The following is a 22,711-nucleotide window of genomic DNA, read 5'->3' as shown; positions in this document are numbered from 1 at the left end:
CAAAAGAGCAAATGAGGTCAAGAAACAGAAGGTCACAGAAAAAGAAAGATGGACAAAAACATGAAGAAAGTAGAGGGAAAGGAAGAAAAAGAAAGAATGAGACAGAAAGCAAGCAGTAACAGGGGTCTCCTCAGTATATGTCAGTCCGCTCACCCCCACCCCACCCTGTCTTCATCAGCGTACATCCATAGCTGCAGCGGGTTGAAGACCCTGTCATCCACCCCCCTCATCCATGGAACATCTGGGGCTCTGTACCTGGTCATGGCAGCCCCCCTCTGCCAGGGGACAAGATGGAGAGAGAGGGGATTAGGTTGACAGTGAGGTGTGTTACCAGATCCTGTGTTAATGAAAAGCAAGTGGAAGCCCCGCATTCCTCCCTCCGTCCATGGCTCACCACTCCCCAAGGTAGGGGGGCATTTATAGTTCAATGAAAGAAAGGAGGGAGGCGGGCAAGAGAGAGAGAACAGATGTCTTAAGGTCCATGAAACAAGACCCTCCCTAATCTCTCAGCTCTCCATCAGACTGTCCATAGAGTGCCCCCGATTTTCCTAAGAACACACACCGGCAGACTAGTGCGCACTTTGTCATAAGCATACAACAATATACTCACACTCACAAAGCTTTCTGTGCCTCTGTGGACCCCCCGCTTCTTCACGGTGATTTACTCCAGCACACTTGTAAAGGAAAACTTCTGTTCGTGCAACAAAGCGAAAACTAAACATTATTTATTTATGTCTCTTTGTGTTTTTCAAGTTTTATTTTGCTTCTCGGGCCAATCTTTGAATTACAGTCATGTCAGTTTGTTTACTCTGCTGAAAGAAAGCCACTCTTTTCCATTTATCATATGATTTCTCTTTCAATAGTCTGGGAAGAGCAGAGCTGGGAAAAGCCAAACTTAAAGAGATTTATATTTGGAAATACACCCTGCAGTGATTTGGCAAGCCAACTGAGCTATTAAATAGTTTTCACTGCATTAATAATAGAAATATGTCACAGAGAAGAGATGGCGAGAAGACACTGTCCAGCAAGGTATTTGTTGACACATGGGTGCTGAGTCAAGATGTAAGAGAAACATGTAAGATTGTTGTAGTAAATTATCTAAAGGCAAAGATCAAGATAGAAGTATTTTGCTAAAGTCTTCTGCTGATTATTATTGCACTTTCATAACACTGTCAGACACACAATAGACAGTTTTTAAAAAAGGATCAAAATTGATGCAGCATCCAGAGATATTGTCTTTTTTATTCCACATGTTGTTCTTCCATGTCTAAACCTGGTACACACATTAGCCACAATTCAACTCAACTGCCAACCGATACTGTGGTGTAATGCCAGTATTGGCTAATGTTGTGTTGGAGCCACTAGCCTCAAGCAGAGATGAGGAGTGGGATACAGAGATCTGGTGACCTTCTTTCTAACTCCACACCCCCAGGCTTGTTTCATTTTAAAACTTGTAGTCTTCAGCCGCAACTGACGCTGACTCAAGTGACATCACTTGTCAACATCAATTCATCAGATTTTGCACAGCTCCCTCAGGAGCCAGAAAAGACTTTTATTAAACTTATTACACATAGCAGTACTCTCCATGACCTGTAAACTGACTTTGGTGTCTAAAATAGGTGGAGTTCACCTTTAAATATCCAAAGCTCATATTTTGAGACACCTTGGTGGCTTTCGGAATGCAACCGTATCAAATTTATTTCAACAACTTCAACCCAGTAGAATTGTACATGTACTGTGTAATATGTGGTCTATGGAGAATGAGGCAATGCAGCCCACCAACATAAACTAGAGCCAAAACCATGAGCTTTCCGTTTTTATCCATATCATGCTCAACTTGCCAGAAGAACGTGGCTAGAAATGTCTAAACTTCATTCCCAGCTTAACTATCACAGCACGGTCATGGGTCATATAAGGTCATAATGTTTCTATAATGAAGAAGACTTAACTGAGTCACCAGGGATTTTAAAAAGCTTCCTTTTAGTAATACAGGGCTTTATTTCATCCATTACTGACCATCAGATTGCCAGGTTAATGTAACATTAGGCCAATCTCGGTTTCTTTTTCTTTTCCCGCTGGGCAGTGAATGTCCTACTTGCAACATTTCACACACACACACACACACACACACACACAGACCACTGGAGCAAACAGAGAGGGAGAAAGACAGCAAGCTCTGTCTACTTGCAGTATTATCTTCATACATGTCATGCTAGAAAGATCAAATTTAAAGTCGAATTTGAAAACAAATCAACACATATCTATACATAATCTGCAGATGCTTTGCAACTGTCATTGGGCCCATGTGTAACCAATCAACACTCATTGCTTACTGGATTTGTAACGGCTTGGATGACGCACAGCTCCCTGCACTGTGCCATGTTGGCCGACAGTGTCCCCCACTATGAAACCAGTTTCCTCTAGTGTCCTATAGTGGTCTTGTGGTAAGTGAATAGTGTATTTCTGTGGTGAGTGACAGTATATTACTTCTATTACTCTTACCATCCCAGACAGTCTTCGGGGGCCTCTGCTAGTTAGGTAATGACTCCTTTAGGTTTCTCCTAATTGATACCAGTACGTCCTGGAGTATAAATCAGCCAGGCAGTGGTCAGATAACGGCTGCCAGGGAGAAACCGACACGGTAAATCAGTCTCTGATTCTTTCTAATCTTACCCAAGCGTTTGCCAGAGATGTATTTCACTTTAGGAAGATTTCCATCCACCCTATCCCCCCACCACCCACTTCGTTCCTCGGGTGTCATAAGTTGTACATTAGCCTGTGGAGGATGTGCTTGTGTGCACTGGATTACTAGTAAGTCTACCATAAGATATGCAGGTGTAATAATCTAAATAATAATATTTTTTATGGATATATTTTATTTATATAGCACTTTTCTTAACAAGGTTACAAAGACCAGTGTAAGCATATGAAAACAAAGTAGGGACAATAAAATGAATAAGCTCAGACAAATAAAAACATCTATCAGACATTTCCAAAAGCCTTTACAAAGATACAACTTTTAAGAAGAGTTTTAAAAGAAGCTAGTAAACTAGTGTGTCTGATTTCAACAGGCAGAGAGATTCATATCATGGGAGCTCTAATAGCAAATGCCTGATCACCCTTAGACACCAACCATGACCTGGGACTAACCAGCAGGGCTCCATCTTTGGATGTTAATGGCTGAGAGGGCACATACCAGGTCAATAAGTCAGAGATGCATAGGTGCAAGGACATTAAAGGCTTAAAAAGTGAGTAATAAGATTTTAAAATCAATGCAAAATTTAACAGGGAGCCAATATAGGGAGGCAAGGTAATGTGATCCTGCGTCTTTCTTTCAGTAATAGTAATAACAACTGGACACAGTGGTGGGAGCCCTGGCTGATACTTAAATAAAGTGTGTTGAAATAATCGAGCTAAGAATATATAAAAGCATGGACAACATTTTGTAAATGTAAATCAGCAACTGATAAAAATGACTTATGCAAATTACATTTTAAGAGAGTATCTTGAGCTGGAAGAAACATGACTTCACAACATTTTTTTTACCTGATCATCAAAGCAGAGATTCCTTGCAGCCTGCCTAATATTATTTGACAGATCGCCCAGATTAGCTGCAAAAAAGCTGATGAAATTTTGAGGACCGAATAGAAAGATCTCAGACTAAATGTCACTAGATTTAAGGATGTTATGTGACTTCCAGGATATAATGTCAGAGAGGCAAGTTCTAATGTGTGTGAGGCTGAGTGTTGTCAGCATGAAAATGGTAAAGCACATCATGCTTCTGAATAACATGGTCGAGTGGCAGCATGTATATAGAAAACAGTACGGGGCTTAGAACAGAAGCCTGAGGGACACCACAACTTAACTGAGCCATCCAGGAAGTATTACCCAGAGCAATGGAAAAGGTTTTTTGGAGAGGCATGAACGTAGTAAGCTGAGAGCCGCACCCTTGAGGACTACCCAAGTTTCTAAGCGATGCAAGATGATATCGACTGTATCAAATGCAACACTTAATTCTAAAAGAACCAAAGTCAAGCAGTCACCTTCGTCAGCAGTGGATCCTTGGTACTGTGTAGTGCTCTAAAACCAGACTGGAAACAGTTAAAAACACTATTATTATTCATGAAAGATATTAGTTGGGATGAAATTACTTTCTCCAGAACCATAGATAAAAAAAGACAATTTAGAGATTGCTCTGTAGTTTCTTTAGGACAGGGCGTCCAAATTTGGTTTCTTCAGGAGTGGATGACTAATAGCGTCCTTAAAACCGTTTGGAAAAGCACCAGAAGCCGGAGAATTGTTTAAAATTTGCAAAATAACAGGGCCAACAGTGGAAAAATACCTCCTTAAGCAGTTTAGTGGGGATTATGTCTGACATGCAGAAGGAGGAGTTCATATGGCAAACTGTAACCTTTAACACTGAGATGTGATAAAACTTGGAAAAAGAGGCAGAACTAACATGAGAAATAAAAACAATGGGTTTGGCTGGATTGGGGCCTGATACTCTCAACCTTATTAACAAAATGAGCATGAATATTCTTTCGGATATCTCACAGTCAGTTACAGAAGGAGAAGTGGACGGATCATCAATAACTAAACCAATTACCCTATACAGAACTTTAGGATTGTGTTGATTTCTGGATATTAATTCAGAAATAGACCAGTCTTCATTCTTAACTGCTCTCCGATAAGGTATATTTTAAGGGTGTTACGTTCTATTTCCGACTTGTATACCTTCCAATCACATTCAGAGTCTTTTAGTGCATTCAGAGTCTTTTTAGTGCACATTCAACCAGGGAAAGTTATTTGATTGTTGTTTCCTAGTTTTAAATGGGGCAGTATGGTCGAGGGTGGATGACTCTGATCATTAAATGAATTTTAACAGAGCATCTGGATTGAGAGGAATGAATGCAGAATCAAGGGAAGATGTATTACAGAATTTAGCTGCAGAACCAGCGCTGGGAAAATGAATGTGTTGTACGGTGGAAACAAGGAATAGAAAGCTGTAGTGGAACTTAAAAAACAACAGCTTTATGGTCAGTTACCAACATAGCCACAAAATTTGAGGGAGACCACACTTGAGAGAGACCAGATGAGAGAAACAAATCTAATGTGTGACCTTGAGAATGTTGGGCCCCTTTAACAGATTGAATGAGGTTAAAAGAGTGTATAAGATCTAAAAAAGGAGACTTGAGGGATTGGGAAGGAACATACATGAATATTAAAATCACCAATAATAACCACCCTGTCATATTTAGGCACATCAAATAAAACTAACAGATTTAGAAGGCCTGTAAATTAAGATTCAGAGTATGGGGGCAGGGCCAGTAATACATAAAATTACCAGAAGTTACAGGATGGCATTTAAGACCTTACTTATAAAATACAGCTAGACCACCCCATCTTCCAGAAGCCCTGGGAATATAAGAATAAACCAAACCAAGGAGCATAGCCTCAATCAGGGGAACAGTGTCCCCTGGTGTCTCAGTAATCATACAAAAAAATACAGATTATTAACAACAATAAAATCATTAATGATAAAAGACTTATTACTAAGAGATGTCATATTCAAGGGGCCAAAGTTGTTTGTTGACAGAGCATAGGGAGAGGAAATGGGCATACAGAAAACAGGACATGAATTGCACATATTTGTTACCCTACGAGGTTTAATAGAAAAACAGCGGGGAGGTCAGTTATTGCAAATCACAGCGATTGTGGAAATAGCAGATGGCCAGCAGGGGGAGTAATGGACAGCACCAGGGGAAAAGGATGGCAAGGGGAAGCCATTGTCACTGGGGCTGGGATCCTGGAGGCATCAATAGTAAGCAGACTGGTCACTGTGAGCAGGGTGGGGGCAGGCTATTGTTTTGGCTGCCAGGTGTAAGCTAGTGTGTGTAGATCTGTGCCCGATCAAAGTTAGTTCCCAATTAAGTTTCTTATCATTTTGACATTGTATAATTTACTGTAGCTCAGTCAACAACACACATGGACCAAACCCTCTGGATTATACTTTTCATGCCCACTGTTTGTGTATTTGTACCGTGTGTCATTGTGAATGAGAGTTTTTTGGGTTTCCATGTTTCAATATAAGAGCAAAGTGTTTGAATTTATATGTGGTTGTTTCACTAATGTCCATGGAAAGAAGTATTAGCAAAATACTGCTCTGGTGTCTGCAGTTATTGACAGTCACTAAATATGTAGAGGACCCGGATATGTACAAAGAAACCATTAATTGGGGCTAAATGGTGGTATTTAAAGCAGAGATGTTTTGTTTGTGTTTTCAATACTTCAGTGAAACAGTTTGTGTTTTACTATTTATAGTATGCTATTTTTGTAACCATGAAAACAATGTGTTAAAGTATTAAAGTGTATCTATGCGTGTTTGTGCCATTTTAATATGTCAGGATCAGTTTCACTCAGCTCCCAATAAGCCAGTTTCCTAAACCTTAAACACATGAATTGGATCCATGTTGAATACCCCCAAAACAACAGATGTCCAGTTGCTCCAGTGTATGTCTGTGTGGGTGTGATTGTGCATTTCTTTTGCGTACTAGACAACCACATGGTTGACATTGACATAACACAATATTCTTGTTCCCGTGCTATGATACTTAGTTTTTACTTTCTGTGAGAAGTGTTTGTATTTCTTGAGCTTGTGTGCACATTTGTGTCTGTGTTCATGTGTTTGTCTCATAAGGTGTCCTTGTATGAAGGCGTGATTGGAAGATAACCGTCGGTTCACTGGTATTCAATATTTGTCATGTCTCTTCCCGCAACCACGCGTCTGAGGTCAAAACTCTCCAGTTACTCGCTGCTGCTCTTGTATTTTTCCCAATCATTAAGCAATCACAGTCCTTCTCTTCTCTCTCTTTCTGTCTGTGTCCATATCTATCTTTTTTTGCATCCATCACTCTCTTTCTCCCCATTGTCTCTCATCATTTTATGTTTTCATTTGTAATAGGTTACATAAATACTACTGTATAGTGTATGTAGCAAAACACCAAACACAGGTACCGCCTGCTTCATCCTCAAATATTTTCTCAGGTCCTTTTTTTTTTTTTTTTTTAACATTCCTTCCGCTCCTCCCTGCCTATGGCAATACTTCACAGTTCAGCAGTGTAATGTCTTTGGGCTGTCTGCTGACGCATCTCCGAAGGCAAAATTACACACTGGTAATATGGTCATACAGAGCTAAGACAGGGATGGAGAGATGGTGGAGAAATGTCTGTCTGACTTGCCTGGATGGAAGAATGGAGGATAGGATGAGGAAAGAAAGGGATTCCCCCTCATTAAAACCACTCCCAATTAGGGTGATTATTGAGCATGCTGGCTGCTGTTGCTGGCTTTAACACCAGGATGCTGTGGTCAACTGGGCTGTAAATGACGCATGGTGAGACAGAAGAGAATGCTTTGATATATACGTGTGTGTGCGTGTGTGTGAGTTTGTTTCCACTTGTTCACCTGGGTGTGCACAGTTATGCGTCTTCATTTACGTGTGTGTGTATGTATGTATGAAGACATTTGGCACATGTTTATGTACTCTGGATTATGTACAAAATGAATATCTATCTGCTCTGAAGATGCATGTGCTTGTGTCTCTTTCAATGCTGATGTGAATGAAAGATACTCCATTTAACAAGCCAGTTTGGGAGTGCCCTCATGCTGTCTAATAAATCCTAGCCATGAAAATAAACCTGATCTCTACAGTTCAGTTGGTAATCTCTAACAGCTCTCTTTTTGCCGCAACACCAGAAGATACTAGCAGGTAAACTGCCAACTTGTATCAACAACGTCTTTCCTTTGAGAAATGAGTCATCCCAGTATAATATTTCCCACTGAGTGATTTATAAAAGAGAAGCACTCTTTCATTGGAACCCCCTTGGTGTTATTGGGCTCTAATGCTGAATACGATGTTCTTTAGTCAGTTTACCAAGCCTGGAAAGATGTTAAGTAGTCATGTGTATCATATCTTCATCATATCATAGCTAGCTCTCTCACTCTCTGACACCCTCTGGTTCAGTCTCTCGCACGCTCTCCCTCCCTCCATGTCTATGTCTATTTGTCTCCTCATTTATCACCTCCTCCCCCGCTCCCTTCATACGCCTTTCCATCTCTCCCTCAAACCCCGATCTGTCCTGCTTTACCCCAAGTGAACCCTAAGCCACTGTAGTCAAAGTCTTTGCTCAAAGCTCTTTGATATAAGGAAGGAATGTTGTTGACAGGTAAAAATGCATCCATGCTCTCAGTCAGGACTCCATGGATTTGTCCTTTCTGACCAAATGAAACCGGGGTGTTGGACATCCTCACAAAGTATTGCTTAAGAAACGAATACAATACAAAGCATGTTTTTTTCTTTTCTTTTAAAGTGCCTGTAGATTTGTTAAAGGAAGCCAGTTTTTGACTATAACGTTCACCATTGGTTTACTGATGTCACATAATTAAACTTCTGTGTTTATTTTCATGTTTTAGATGTGTTTTTGGAGATACAAGTGCTTATTACAGCTTGGTCTACATTCTGTTCAACTGTTGACATTTCAACTGTCACACGGTGAAATCATAAGAATTGTGTTTAAAGCTGCTACATTTACTGACCGTACATTCATGCATTGAAACAGGTGTGTTGCTACTTTTCTTCTACTTTCCCAGACTTGCAGCCAACAGACGGGAGTGAGAATTTCTCGAGTTAAAAGGCGAATTTTTAAAGAGCTGCTTCTCAGGGCATTATTAGTCATCCACTGTTGAGGTTTCCAAATGGGCTGCTTCTGCTGTAGCTCCAACTGACCAGAGTAGCCCTCCCATGTCAGCTGCTAGTAAACGGGGGTTTCAGTCTGTTGATTTAAGGGACCGAAAGGACGAGTACAGGATAGTCTTTGACCACAGTGACACATCTGTTCACATCTGTGTTTAAATGGAAAGGACAGAGAATTTTCGTCCTTATTGAGTTGCGGCTTTTGCTATGTTAGGTTGTTTCAGGACGAGTGGGTGTTTGGCTTCTCTGTCTGGATCTCACCAGAACTTTCTCACGCTCGTCTTTGTTTGTTAAACTTTTTGATTGAAATCACATAAACACTGAGTTTGAACATGAATCTATGCAAGAATGGTGTACCCATGACTCCAGAACACCTCTGACACAGAGACACACATCTGTTACCTTTTTTTCCAATCAGATCAACAAAATGAATCAGTTAAGATGTGCTGCAAAGAGTTTTTCGTCTCAGACCAAATACTGAAAAATTCTCATCATTCTAGCACCATGATACTCAATCTAATTAAAAACGTTCTCTCTACATACCAGCCCTTTTAAAATCAGAGAACCTGTGCATCTTTACAGGCCATCAGCTCAACAGTTAAGAAACACAAAGGCAACAGTAGGAACAGATATGCACGTAAGTGTTAAAAAAGAAAATATTATGCTCTCTGGTTACAGGGAGCCAAGCTTTTACTGTAGCTAATAACATCTGATGAGCACAATGGTTCGGAGGCCAGTAATGTGGTTGATGTAATTGTACTGTATGTTTTGCTACTTTGATGCCACATAGCTAGACTGAGATAGTTGAATTTAGTTCAAAACACAGAGGCAAGCATTCATGCAAAGTGAGGCTCACTTGTTAATGTGTTTCAGTGACATCTGGATTGGTTACACCTGTATCCATTAGCTATGTTAGTTATTATATGTAATCAGAGGGTTCAATCTTTCACTTTGAAACTAGTATTGATTGTTTGATGTTTTTTCCTATCTATTTGAACCCTCTTTTATTTTTTCCAAAGATGTAATCAATACATTAGTGACCAGTCCTGCCACAAACTATGTTGTACATATGGTATCAATGATGTAACATTTTCCCTCATCATAGTCCAGAATTTTTTCTCTTACTGTAGTTCCACCCTGTGAAGCACATGTCATTCATTGTTACTACTTCTGTCTTTTTAGATGCAGTCCAGTCTGCTTCTGTGCTGCTGGAGCTGCAAGATGTGTTCGTGAGAACAGGGCTCAAGGACCGAAGCCGTCATCTTCTGGGGCCGTTCTCCTGCAGTACCGCTCTGGAGGCGCGGTGGTGTCGGCACAGTGGTAGCCCTGGACCTGACCCTGGCCCCCCTAAACTGCTGCTGGACCTGAAGGGAGGCCTGCTGCAGGTTTGAATACTCAAGAGTTGAATTCAGCATCCTCTATCACAAGATTTATCACCCAGCACAGTTACAGTTTCTAAGAGGTCAAGGTCAGATCAGCAGCTCTCGCACCTGGCTGGGACTGAGTGTTTTGCTGAAGGACGCTTGAGCCAAAGAGTTTGAGCAAGGAACTTACAAGTACAAGTGCAGGCTCTAATCACAAGGCAGTGTTGCTGCACACTCCAAATAAAAGGGGCGTTCGGTTTCCAAATTAATAATAATATTCATAAGATGACACCCACAGGCACATCTCATCACACTCTCAGCACTTCTCTTAAATCTGCTCTTCCTCTTCAATTCTTCCACGGCCTCTGTCCTCTCTGCAGCTGAAGTGTTGACAGGAGAAATTGCATGCTGTAATTCCACTGTAGATTTGAGTCACATCTGCTGCTTAAATGGTGGAATATTGTCAGACTATTTTTAGGGGAGTTATATCTTACAGTATATGTGCCTTTTTTTCCTGGGAGAAGTTACATAATGTCCTCACTGAAAAGTCCCTTTCTCAATGTGACTTACTGAATGCATTAATACTAATGTCTTATTCCACTTCACTACTTCAGGGGGAACCCCCCCCCCCCACACACACACACACACACACACATAGACACATTTTCTAAAGTTCCCTTAATGCTTTTATTGCGTGCCCATTAACAGAAACATCACTCGCAACTCAACACTTAATACGTAATCATACATTTCCCTCTGAAAATATTGGCATTTGTGGTGTTTTAATCAAGTGCTGTACAAAAACCACCGGAATTCCTTCCGATTCCTTCCTCTGGTGTTTTCTTTCCAAAAACCTGAAAAAAACTCCCCAAATTTTCCTGTTTTTAGGGTTTAGTCATAACCCACCCTTGCAAGTTAGTGAGTAGCAGGCAGGCAGCTCCATGTGTGAAGAGTTTTTGACTCAGAGATTCCTGGTTCTTAGTCCAAACCCCAGGCAGTCCCGCTTTTGATGGAGCACGGGAAGGGGAATGCCGTGGGTTAGTAAGGAGGATGTTAGGTTGTGTTGGGTAATGTTAGTAAGGAGGTGAAGGGGTGATGACAAGGGTAACCCTGACTGCCTTTCTTCCTGTTTTGGAAAAAGAAAGTTGAGTAATTGTTGACGTAGGTATTTATGCATCAGCTGTGAGTCTGTGCCACTTTCTTGCTTTTATTCATCACTGTTTCTGTTCTTTAACTCTGTCTCTACCTTCCCTTTGTTTCCCATTGTTTTCTCATTGTTTTCCTGCTCTGTCTTGATTTCCCTCTTTGTCTCTGTGTCCTGTCTTTCCCCACCCTGCACTGTTGTCCTGCACTTGTCCATCTATTCAAACTATGTCACCATCTCTCCATCTGTCTTGACAGGTGTTTTGGGGCCAAGAACATCTGAACTGCCTCATGCTGGTGGAGGAGCACCTACAAGCGTATCTCCTCCTCCAGAAAGGAGATTCAGCTGACGGCTTTATGAAAGGCAAGGCCTGCCACACCCAGCCACCTCCCTCCCCAGGTTCTCCCTCTCCTCGGACAGAGCACAGCTCTGATGACCTGCGCACAGGACATTTTCAGTACATCCAGGACTCAGGTGAATGTTTATACAGTGTGGGGCATGGGTCTACAGTATAGCCATGGTTACAATACACTAAATTCTGTTTGCAGTGACACATTTGTTCTGTGGAACTTTGCATTCCTCAGAACAGCAGACAATGTTCAGAAGCCCAGACTTTTACAGATTGATTGCCCCTGGTGTTTGCTTTATTATCTTGCTTTGCATAGCAGCAATTTAAAACGGAACAAATTAGCTTCTTAAGGAGCATTATCCTGGACTGGAAGTAAAATGATACTACCTGGATATACATTTTCCTGATTATTTTAAAGTTTTAAACAGATGGAAATGTGGTAAATGTGTCCCAGAATCCATAGTATGAACAGAATGAATGGCCAACGATTTATAAACACCTATTAGATTTGTACTTTTTAAAAGCAGAACCTTTTTTGCCAAAGTGAGATGTCACTTTAAAATACACATCGGCTTAAATCAAAGTCAGATCAAAGCCTTCTGTGGAAAGGAGTTTCATCGGACATGTCTGCCTGGTTCCACTCTTGAGTAACATGCTGTTTATTCCCTCTCTTTGTGCTTTGTGTGTGCTGTCCTCTACGTGCACGCACACAGACACACACAGGAACATTATACACAGAGGATCAAACTCCTCTCTGGCTGTAGACCAGCCGTCCACTCTGTCAGCTGTGGTTGAGTCTTTGTTTGTTGCACTGTTCCACTGGTCTTTGATGCATTTAATATGCTGGCTGAAGCAGGAGAACGTACAGTAGTGAACTAGAACAGAGAGGACAATCTGTCGGCAACATGTTGTCAACAGCCAGGGAAAACCAGGCCCCAGAGTACAGAGAATGGCGAGTGGCCCCCCGGGGCCTGACACAGGGACGGATGGGATAGATGGACAGAGGAGGAGATGAAAGATGGATAAAGAGAGGAGTGGAAGGGGCCTGTGTCTTTCTCCCTCACTTTCTTTATATTCAAGCTAATGCAAATTAAAGCAAAACCTCATGAAAGTGTTTTGGTTTTTCTTTTCTTTCATCCCCCTGTTTGCAAAAGAACAATACACTGTCCACCGTTAAGTGAGCATCACACAGCTTCACATAAAAGAAAAAAATGTGCCAAAGTCAAGATTTTGCTGCCCCTTCGAAATGTGCTTTTTGCTAAGAGAGTCTCACTGTTTGTACCCCCAAAGGCCAAACAAAGCAGCAGTTCTCTGCCTGACTGTTTTTTTCAAATAAACATTTTTCCAAAGGACTTGAATCCCAAACAGCAGCCACAACTTAAGTCAAACACCACTCAGAAGTTTAGATCCAGTGTTATCCAGCTTTTGCAGGTGCTTGGCATGGTTCAGTCAATGACTGTTTACTCAATAGCAAAAATGTTTACTCAGCCACTTTATTTATATACGGCTTCTTACGTATGTAAACATTCTGAAAGCATGGAAACATCTACAGCGCTCTTCTAGGAAATATTGTTTTGCAGGCTTCAGATTCCATAGTAGAAAAATGACCATAAAAGCATCACTGCACCCAAGATATATGCGCCTCTTTTGCCATGAAAGGTTAATTCATAATGTGAAAAGAATGACAGAAAATTATACAGCCCACATTAGAAGACACGAGAATTTTAATCATATTTATTTATATTTCATTTTTGTGTTTCTTTCCAAAGCATCTGAAAATGTTCCAGCTGGCCAGTTAAAGCTTTTTGCTTTGGAATTTTGTGTTGTGGTGGGTTTTTATGTTACCAGATGTACGAGTGCAGCACAGTCAACTAGTAATCCATCTTAAAATATCCACTGTTCTCCTCACCTTATTGTCTTATTGACTGATCCCCTCACTATCTGTTTCCTTTCTGGAAAGCTGTGTGCTTCCTTTCTGATATTATTGTTCTTCTCTCCTCTCAGCTTCACAGAGACAGCCAGGACCCCATGAGGTGGTGTTCTACAGTGAGACAGAGGACAGCCCTGGGGTGATGCTGTGGAGGTACCCTGAACCGCGCGTCCTTACCTTTGTCAGGATAACTCCTGTCCCTTTCAACACCACAGAAGACCCTGAGATCAGCACGGCCGACCTGGGTGACGCCTTACAGGTAGAAATGAGTGCCCATATCTCTTGATTTTGCCAAAAAAAAAACACAGCGATGTAGGATACTACCACACATACCACAGCTGTTGGTTCAACTGTTTCAAACTGTCCAAACTACATCCAGGTGTTCTCTCTCCTCTTTGTATCCTTCAGTCTCTATTATTATCATGAAAATCCCTCCCAAACACAGACACATGTCATATTGTGAACAAATATAAAACCTCCAAGGAAGCAAAGAGTGACACTGTGTTACGCATCCACATGTTTTAATTTATTGCATCGCTTGTATCAAGATGTGTTAGCAGTCTTCAAACTCCTGCTGCTAGGAAGAGAGTGGAAGTGTTGTACAGTGAGAAAATAATCCACACATCTCTCTCACAGCTCCCTGCTTAACATCACCTGCAATGAAAGAGAAATAAACTGTCTTAGAGCTGGGCTGTGTGCCATTATGATTCCCATGACATGAATCATGAGAACTCCCATACCCTCCATGTTATTGAATGACAGAGACCCCTGCTGTCCCAGCAAACATGTAATACATGGTCAGACAGCTGTGGAAGTCATCTTGCATGCTCTGGTGTGAAAAACCAGGTGTCTTCAACCCTAGATGAGGTTATGTTTTGGCAGCCTGTAGCAGCTACTGAGTCTACAGGGCCTCAGCGGGGGGAATAGGACATCCCACCTCTCCTTCTATCACTCATCCTCCGCTCTTCTATCTCCTGCTTCTCTTTCCAGCTCATCATCCTCAAAGGCGAGCCTCGTCCCACATCATGTTCTTAGAAATCCTCCTCCATCTGGAGCAGAATGTGCTATTTTTGGGTGTAATTGCCTGACGGTGTCATAACTACAATCACTTATAGGCTGATTCTTTGACCTAACTAAAATATTATCTTTTTTTTTATAAAAACCTGACTCATTCCTTATTAACAGCATTATCACAAATTAATGTTATAATCTCCAAGTGAGTTTTATTACATTTTCATTTAGAGGAAGTTTTTACTCTTAACTTCATGAGTTGTTATAGAGCTTAGGGTTAGGATACCTCCCCTCTTCTTTCTTGTTCTTCCCATCTGCAGCAGAAGTTTCTCGTCTTCCCATATGCTCCCTTTATCTCTCAGATTTCTTCCCGGACTCCCACAATCCTTTCACCTACAGTACAGATGTTTTCTTCTGTTTGTTAGTTGTGGCGGCCCAGGAGAGAGGCAAAATATTGGAAGGTGCTGCAGATGTCTGACTCCCTGACGAGGCCCCGCAGCTGTAAAGTCTGTAATGACCAAAACTCCAAAGCCTCTAGCTGATTAGCCCCATATTGAGTTACAGTAGGGAACCGAGGGAACTGATGCGTGTAGTGGAGTGAGGGCCTGAGGAACAGGCAGTGATACAGCATAGAGTTGGTACAGGGGGACGCTTAATGGAAATAGATTAGTAGATTAATAGGAAGGAAGAGAGGGGAGATAGAGAGACAGGAGGGAGGATAGATGGCCACAGAGGGGGAGCCTAGAATCTGTGTGAAAATACACTTTCTCTAGTCCAAGAGAGAGAGAGGTGATTCTTCACCAGCTGATGAGAAGTGGGGCTTATGAAACCATGTGTCTGGTCTGACAGGACATGCACCAAGCTGACAGGCATATTCCAGCCCAGCGCCTCACACACACACACACACACACACTAAAACACACGCACACACTCAAACAAAGCCGTACACATACATAGACATTTAGAGATATTTAGTCACACACTAAAAAGAAACACATTCACAGAAGAGATCACATTATTCACATTTATTCCCAAACTATCGTAACACACATGGGGCACTGTTTTAATCATGTAGCAGAAACTGAGACATTTATTCTCAGCACAACTTCTAAGACCACGTTTTCACCACAATACAGAAACTTCGCTTTGTGCTCGCCTCATTTAAACAAACCCTTCACCTGTTTCAACCTACCCTCCCACCTGTGCACCGTGTGTGCCGCTCCAGGCACCAAAATACCACACAGACAAGCAAATCCATGTGCATGCGTGTAAAAAAAAAAGTGACGGCCGAGACTAGGGACATGATGTGTGTGTGTGTATAGTGTGTGAGCGTGTAATACACAGCAGGAGACGTGAAACCTGTGGTTGATGAATATGTGGTTTCCACATCATCCACTCCTCCTGTCATCTGGCATTGCCCTGTCTCCTCTGACAAGTCTGTTAAAAGGAATCAGGTGATGAGCTTTCAAATAGTGGAAGTGGTGAAAAGACGAGGCTCCGAGCACCCAGCTATTACTGACACCGCTTCATGTGCGGATAAAATGCAGCCGAGGGAGAAAGTGTCTCTTTAGAGAAAAGCCTAGGATTTAAATAAGGTGCTATTATTATTGACAACTAAGAAAATAGTCCAAACAGTTGTTCATTATTAGTTGACCTCTATCTCTAAGAGAAATCCAACTTGCACTGGCACAGCTTGCCATGAAGAGAGTTATGGGTCAGTGTGTCTCTTATTTGAATTCTGCTGCTTGTGTTACTACTGTATGACGTCCATGTAGATGCCTGGCCAGCAGGCCCTGCGGCAGCCACGTCTGTAATAGAAAACGTGGATGGCTATAGTAATGGGCTTGTTCAACAAAGGTACTGTTGGTAACATTTATGAAAAACATCTAGTAGAAAGTGTAGATGTTAAACTGGTTTAAATCCATTGTTGAAAGCTACACTGATGCATTTTGTCAACACTGCTAAAAACAGTATCATGTATCATGGACTTTTTGAAAGAGGTGATTGTGAAGTAATTATAAGACACTGGATCCGTTTACTGATATGTTACACAGTCCTACTTACCTCATATTTTTGTCCAAACATGCATTAAGCCGGTTGTGTGTGAGCAGGAGGGTTGGGTTTGTGGGGGTTATTTGAACAGGACCCCTTGGTCATCAGCCAAAGTCATTGTGAGCCCAGATGTAATTGATTTCAGCCTCTGGCAGACAATTTATTTAGCTTTCCTTCATGCAAAACTTCAGAAGTCTCAATTAATTCATTCTTTATTTCTCCCAAGACCAGAAAGAAAGTCCAACTACAGAGAACGGAAATGCAGCCATAAAAATCCAAAAAACAGTAATGGCTCAGTTTTCTGTTCCAAAAGAATTTCATTTACTTCACATCTCGACTGTACAGAGGAAGAACGAGAGAGTGGGAAAGAAAAAGGAGGCGGTCATAATTTCTCAGGCCTCTAAAATTACCATGTGGCTACGCGGAGATGGAGGCTGATAGATTTTGAGAAATGGAAAGTGAGAGGCATAAGGAAAGAGAAAGAAATAAAGAGGAAAGGAGGGAGTGATAGTTAGCATCGAGATGTCTTGTCATGTAGGCAGTAATGTTTTTACGATTAGGGCGGTGTACCAGCAGGTGGAGGGAGAGACGGATCGCAGGTGAACAAAATACAATCCACATTTTATCAATCTGCTCCTGCTCATCCCCCTCCTCTTCTCTCTCTTCTCCCTACTTTTGTCACACACCCTCCTCCTCCTTCTTTCCTTTACTCCCTCTCTCCACCCTGCTGAATAGATGAAGGTCGGGTTGGGGGTGGGTGGGGGGAGGGACGCGGGGGGAATGGTTCCAGCTCTGAGCCATGCTGCTCGTCTGTCCCCAGAGCAGATCATATTTATAAAATCAAGATTTCCTGCATTTAAATAGTTGTGGTTTCCCAACTGGTTCCAGTATCTCGAAGGGGGAATTCAAACCTCCTTCCATTACTCAAAGTCAAATTGCTGCCCGTGCTGTTTTTTACACACAGAATAAGGGGAGCGTTAGACTGATTTTTTTTTTTTTTGGGGGGGGGGGGGGGGGGGGGGGGGGATTGTGGGGTAGCTTTAAAAAAAAAAGACAGATCCCCCAACGGAGCATCCGCAGGTTCCCACCTGTAGAGGGCCCAAGTGATGAAGGGACTGACAGAGAGAGGAAGGTGACTCATTCTCACCTTCTAACTGCCGTGTGGTCCGGTTCTCTGAATCATAAGCAGGTGTCCTTACTGCTCTTTTTCCATCGGCCTCGTTCGTCTTCCCCTCCTTCTGCCTCTCTGTGGGGTTCTGAAGCCTGAGAAACACGGAGTAAACACAGGAGCTATGATTCAGCCTGACCCCCAGCTCAGGGGAGCAGGAGGAGGAGATACAGTATGTTAAAGTGCAGAGCAACAACTCGAGGTCAGCCTCAGCATACAGTCAAATAAACCTAACACATTCACATTTGCCTTTTTTCCCATGCCGTACAAATCTATGAATGTGATCATCCGCACGCTGTTTGAGGCAGTTGCCCACTTTTTTTTTTTTTTTTTTTTTTTTTTTTTTTTAAGACAAACATCACACCATCTGCTCCCCTGCTGTTGCTTTCGTGCATGGCACTGTGGGATAGCCTTTTATGTCCCAGCAGGCCTCAGCGCTGCCATCATGGCTCTGCTTCTCTGCGACCGATATTAAAACTCTGTGGCCTGAGATGAACCAGCAAACCTTCAGCCATAACCGCCGCTGCAGCTGTTGTTTCTGTTATTGTTGTTATTATGAGAAAGCACAGGTCCACAATCAGCTTTTTTTTCATTTATTTTTTTATTGAAACACACTTATTGTGCAATTAGTTAAAATATGCGATCTTTTGTCTGAATCAGTGTCAGTGGAGAAGTTCACTTCAGAGCGACACATTGAACCAGAAAGAGCTAGAGCGTATTTTAGCCAAGATAACTATTATTTTAGTGGGACAGCGCTCAAGTAGACCTGCATTAGTCACAGCTAATGCACTATAAAAATAAAAGACTGTCCATGTGGTTAATTTGATCTGGACTTTTTACACCTCATCCACCAAAACTCCAGTCCCCTTTAAGAGTTTGGCATTACGGAGGAAAAACAAAAAAAAAGAAGAGGTTTTGGGCGCGAAGTTCTCAGCATGGGCTTATTCCTGATTTTCCACACTGATTAATGTTAACATATATTAGCCCACCTGAGACAGCATAGCGGGAGTCATTTTCAGAACAATTTTCATTACATCTCCTGAGTAAACATTTGCTCAAGCCGATGTCAATTCAATTTGTCTGCTGGCTGATAAGAGGTAGCAAGCAGTGGAATTTTTAGACATATAGGCATCAGTGAAATAACAGAAGACCTAATAGCAGTGTTGATATTGTTAATAAAAGTAATGGCAGACAAGGCTGTGGATGTCGGCAGCCGCAGCCTCAGAGAGAGCCGGGGGAGTCTTCAGTTGCAGAGACATATTTCAACTCGAGCAGTGATCACACCTGGGTCGATCATGGAAATTGAAATCGTTCCTGTGTGTTGTGTGTTTGTTTTAGTTCGCTGTGCCTTTAGTTAACCTTTTGAGAAGAAGAAAAAACAACGTGATTGGTCAATCAGTCCAAAAAAAAAAGAAAGAAAAGTAACTCTCAGCATAATAGTAGTTATGCGGTTTGGCAGAATCAGAGATGGGTGACAGAGGATGGAAATCAGATCTGTGTATATACAACACTGCCAGCAGTCCTGGATGTAAATATATATTTGTAAATAGTTTTGAATATTTAAACTACTTAAAAAGTCCTCGACATAGCTCTCCAGGCATTTGATCGACCTCCAAAATAGAACCTTAACTCAAAAATTAAGATAACCCATCGGCTGATTTTACCTTGAAGTCTTGCTGCCAGGCCGACTGTCTCGTGCTTCAGGAAAAAACACAGATTGGACCGATCCAGCCAAGGGAATGTCAGCTATTCAGGGTTACATGTTGTTTATCAGATAAGGTACACACACAATCAGGCAGCGGAAACTGATGCTGCCCAGACTGTATCATGCACTCACATACATATGCACACCTGTGTATATACATATGTATACACGCATATTGTCTTTCATACGTACACTTACACATAGTCCTCCTCTTGAACACATATACATAATCCATCTGACATATACACAGGTGCCTTGTCCTCCCACATGTCAGTGCCAGAGGTCCAACTGAGCACAGCCAACAAAATAATTTCACTTTTTTTTCTTTTTCCATCATCGCTACAGCAATTTTATTTTTTTTTGTTTTTAGACTTATCAATTTCATCTCCCTTCTCTTCTAAGGCCATTGCCACGAGTCAAAGGGAACATGACGCAAATTTAACCGTGAAAATGTAGTCCGCTGTATCAAATATGTGCCTTGCATATTCATTTCTGTATGCTGTCATGTGTATAAGGTATCACAGGTGGGGAAGAAAAAAAAACACCCTCTGTGTTTTAGTAATGCAGTTCTGGGAATTCTCTGTGGAGATTCGGTGAGTTTCCGCTCCGGTGGCTCAGCGTTGGGGTTGCGGGTGCACAAGTCTGTCAGGTGCAATTACGAGAAGTTGATTCCAGGAAAACCTGTGTGGCATTTCATACATGATGTAAGCTACGGTTACCTCATCCATTCCTCTCCAACAGTACAGCCCCACACACATATATAAATGTACAAACACACTTTGACAGTTCCATGAGCTTGATCATTGTTCTGGGGCACCTTATATCTCCATTAAACAATCGCATTCACACAAACAAATGCACTCGGTAACCCCAATAAACTACACGTGCACACAAACAGTACAAATGCACACACACACTCACACACTCATACACTCATGCCTCACTGCCTGGCATCTTTCAGGTATACTGCTGAGAGCTCCCTGCCACTTCTGATCCATCAGTAGCCCAGTTGTGCAGGTGGTCGAGGGAACCTGAGAACCTGGTTTAGTTCACACAGGAGCACCAGACACATTTATGCTAATTTTGGCACAATGTGAGAGGAACAAATGGAGCCCTACCAGTCATCACATAATGTGAGAACTCTCACATAACCTGATTGTTATTCAGTGTGAGAAACAGCTCCAGGACTTCAATGCTAATGGCTGTCTTGTAGCGCACACTTGCCTGGTGTTTAGTTATGCTGTGGTCATGCGATGTTGTTATGGAGATGAGTCGTCGTCTTTGCTGCGTTGGTGGTCCGCGGTCAAAGTGTTGTAGGTTTTTCCGACTAGACGAGAAATTAAGGATCAGTTTGTCTGAAGTGAGTAAAATTCAAGGTTGTAGTACAGACGCAGTAAAAATCACTGATTCGTCCTCTAAGGCAGGGATTCCCCGTTTCTAGAAAGGGTCAGTAAGTATCAAACACTTGATGATTAGCAGACCACTGCAGTTGCTTAATACTTTATGTGTCACTGGGGGATCCACGGGACTGAGGTAGTATCTGTTAGTATCTGTTGTGCAATAACAAAGCTTTACAGTAATCCTACTGTTGATGAGTAATCAGGGTTACACCAGGGGGGTTTGCAATAGTCTGTTTGTTTGGATCGAAGCCTCAAGTTAAGTGATGAACAACCGATGGATACAATAGTAAGACGTGCACTAATGTCCATCTGAAGAGCAGAGCGGACTAAGTGGGGGATATAAAAACACTCAGTAGAATGTTGTCATCTGATGGAGCGAAGCCACCAGCTTAAGTAAGAAATATCTGTGGGATCAACTAGTTGAAAACAGTGTAATTTAAGTCTTCTGGCGTATTGCTTTGTTTTCAGATGTATTCATCAGCAACAACAACCAATGTTGTTTTTTAGTTAGTTTTTCAGTAGCAAATTAGTTTGAGTCGCTGCAGGGCTTAGTGTAACCCCATAAGGCGACCCAAATGAATGCAAAGAAGCACATCGGTTACGCATTGTCTTTGGAATGTAGTTATTATTGACTAATGAGCAGCATCTTTAGCATGCTTTAACTTTTTATGCACTGTAGTCTTTAGTTGAAATTATTGTATAAGTAGGGGTGTTCCAGTGGCCTGGAGGAGGGGACATCCCCGGTTCGGGCTCTGCTTTTGGTCCTTTGTTGCATCCTTGTTTACTGGCTTTCTAGTGAAGCCACTGAATGCCCCAAAAAATATTCTGATATATGAAATATGAAACAATATTTATGATGCTCCTGATGTTTTGTTTTATGATGTTAATCTTCATCAGCGGGGTAGTTACTTGCCATTAAGGTTGGCTTGAACCTGAGCTGAAAAACACCAATTACTACAGTATATGATGCTGCTGGCCTTAAAAGGAGTAGAGAGGGTGTATAAAAACCTAAATAAAATACGTACTTGGGGGTTACATATGTAAGTTGTTTACTTTGTCTTTCTTTCCAGGTACCATGCAGCCTGGAGTACTGGGACGAGCTCCAACAGGCCTTTGTTCCATATCGGGAGTTCAGCCTGTCAGAGAGCAGCGCCTGCCAGCTGCAGCTGCCCAGCCTCAGCCTCACTAACCAGCAGAAGGAGCTGGTGGCCTCAGACCTGTGGAGAATCGTACTCAATAATAATGGAGAGGGAGGAGATGAGCAGAGGTAAAAATATATTTTTTTAAACTTCTATATTTTATCTTGTGTGCTTGAAAGTATGCGTTGTGTGCATGTCAGTACACTTTAGCTTGTGTTGGAGAGTGTGTGTGTGTGTGGATCCATAGTACGTGTGCCGTCCAGCGTGAGGGAAAGCAGAGAGAGAGAGAGAGAGAGAGAGAGTGCACCCAGGCCGCCAAGCACAAAGCAATGTGTCCCTCGCCCCACATCTGGTGTGCAGGAGCAGGGAGCGGGCTTGGAAGGCGTTCAGATCGGCCTAATGAGATTTCCCAGCACACCAAGTGCCTGTCAGGGCCCATCCGGATTCCATCCTGCTTACCTTGAGTGTATCTAATCGAGGGGAAGCTCACGGGAAGCAAGAGAAGTAAAAGCCCCCTTTGGGTTGGCTCATACGTTCCTAGGCCTGGCCCTCATTGGGCTGGGTTGAATCAGGTTGGGAAGGGATGGGTTGGACTGGGTACGTCGAGCGCTGCAACACCTCATATAGTACACTTTTACTCCCCTCTTCTTGGTACCACTGCTTCCTCTCATCATCTCCCTAATATGTCACCCAGCGACTT

At 42.2% G+C, this 22,711-nt stretch overlaps 1 protein-coding gene across 3 annotated transcripts in view; it reads left to right on the top strand.

Moving 5' to 3' along the window:
* Positions 1-22,711, top strand: part of LOC133984086 (intermembrane lipid transfer protein VPS13B-like) — a 325,432-nt gene that overhangs the window by 247,652 nt on the left and 55,069 nt on the right. For all 3 annotated transcript variants that reach the window (XM_062423340.1, XM_062423339.1, XM_062423341.1), the window contains exons 39-42: positions 9,932-10,134; positions 11,515-11,731; positions 13,611-13,795; positions 21,943-22,139. In XM_062423340.1, coding sequence (XP_062279324.1) covers positions 9,932-10,134; positions 11,515-11,731; positions 13,611-13,795; positions 21,943-22,139 — 802 coding nt within the window. The remainder of the gene's footprint in view (positions 1-9,931; positions 10,135-11,514; positions 11,732-13,610; positions 13,796-21,942; positions 22,140-22,711) is intronic.

Source organism: Scomber scombrus, chromosome 7 (assembly GCF_963691925.1).
Source record: "Scomber scombrus chromosome 7, fScoSco1.1, whole genome shotgun sequence".
Classification (NCBI taxonomy): Eukaryota; Metazoa; Chordata; class Actinopteri; order Scombriformes; family Scombridae; genus Scomber; species Scomber scombrus.
This window is presented reverse-complemented; position numbering and strand designations above follow the sequence as displayed.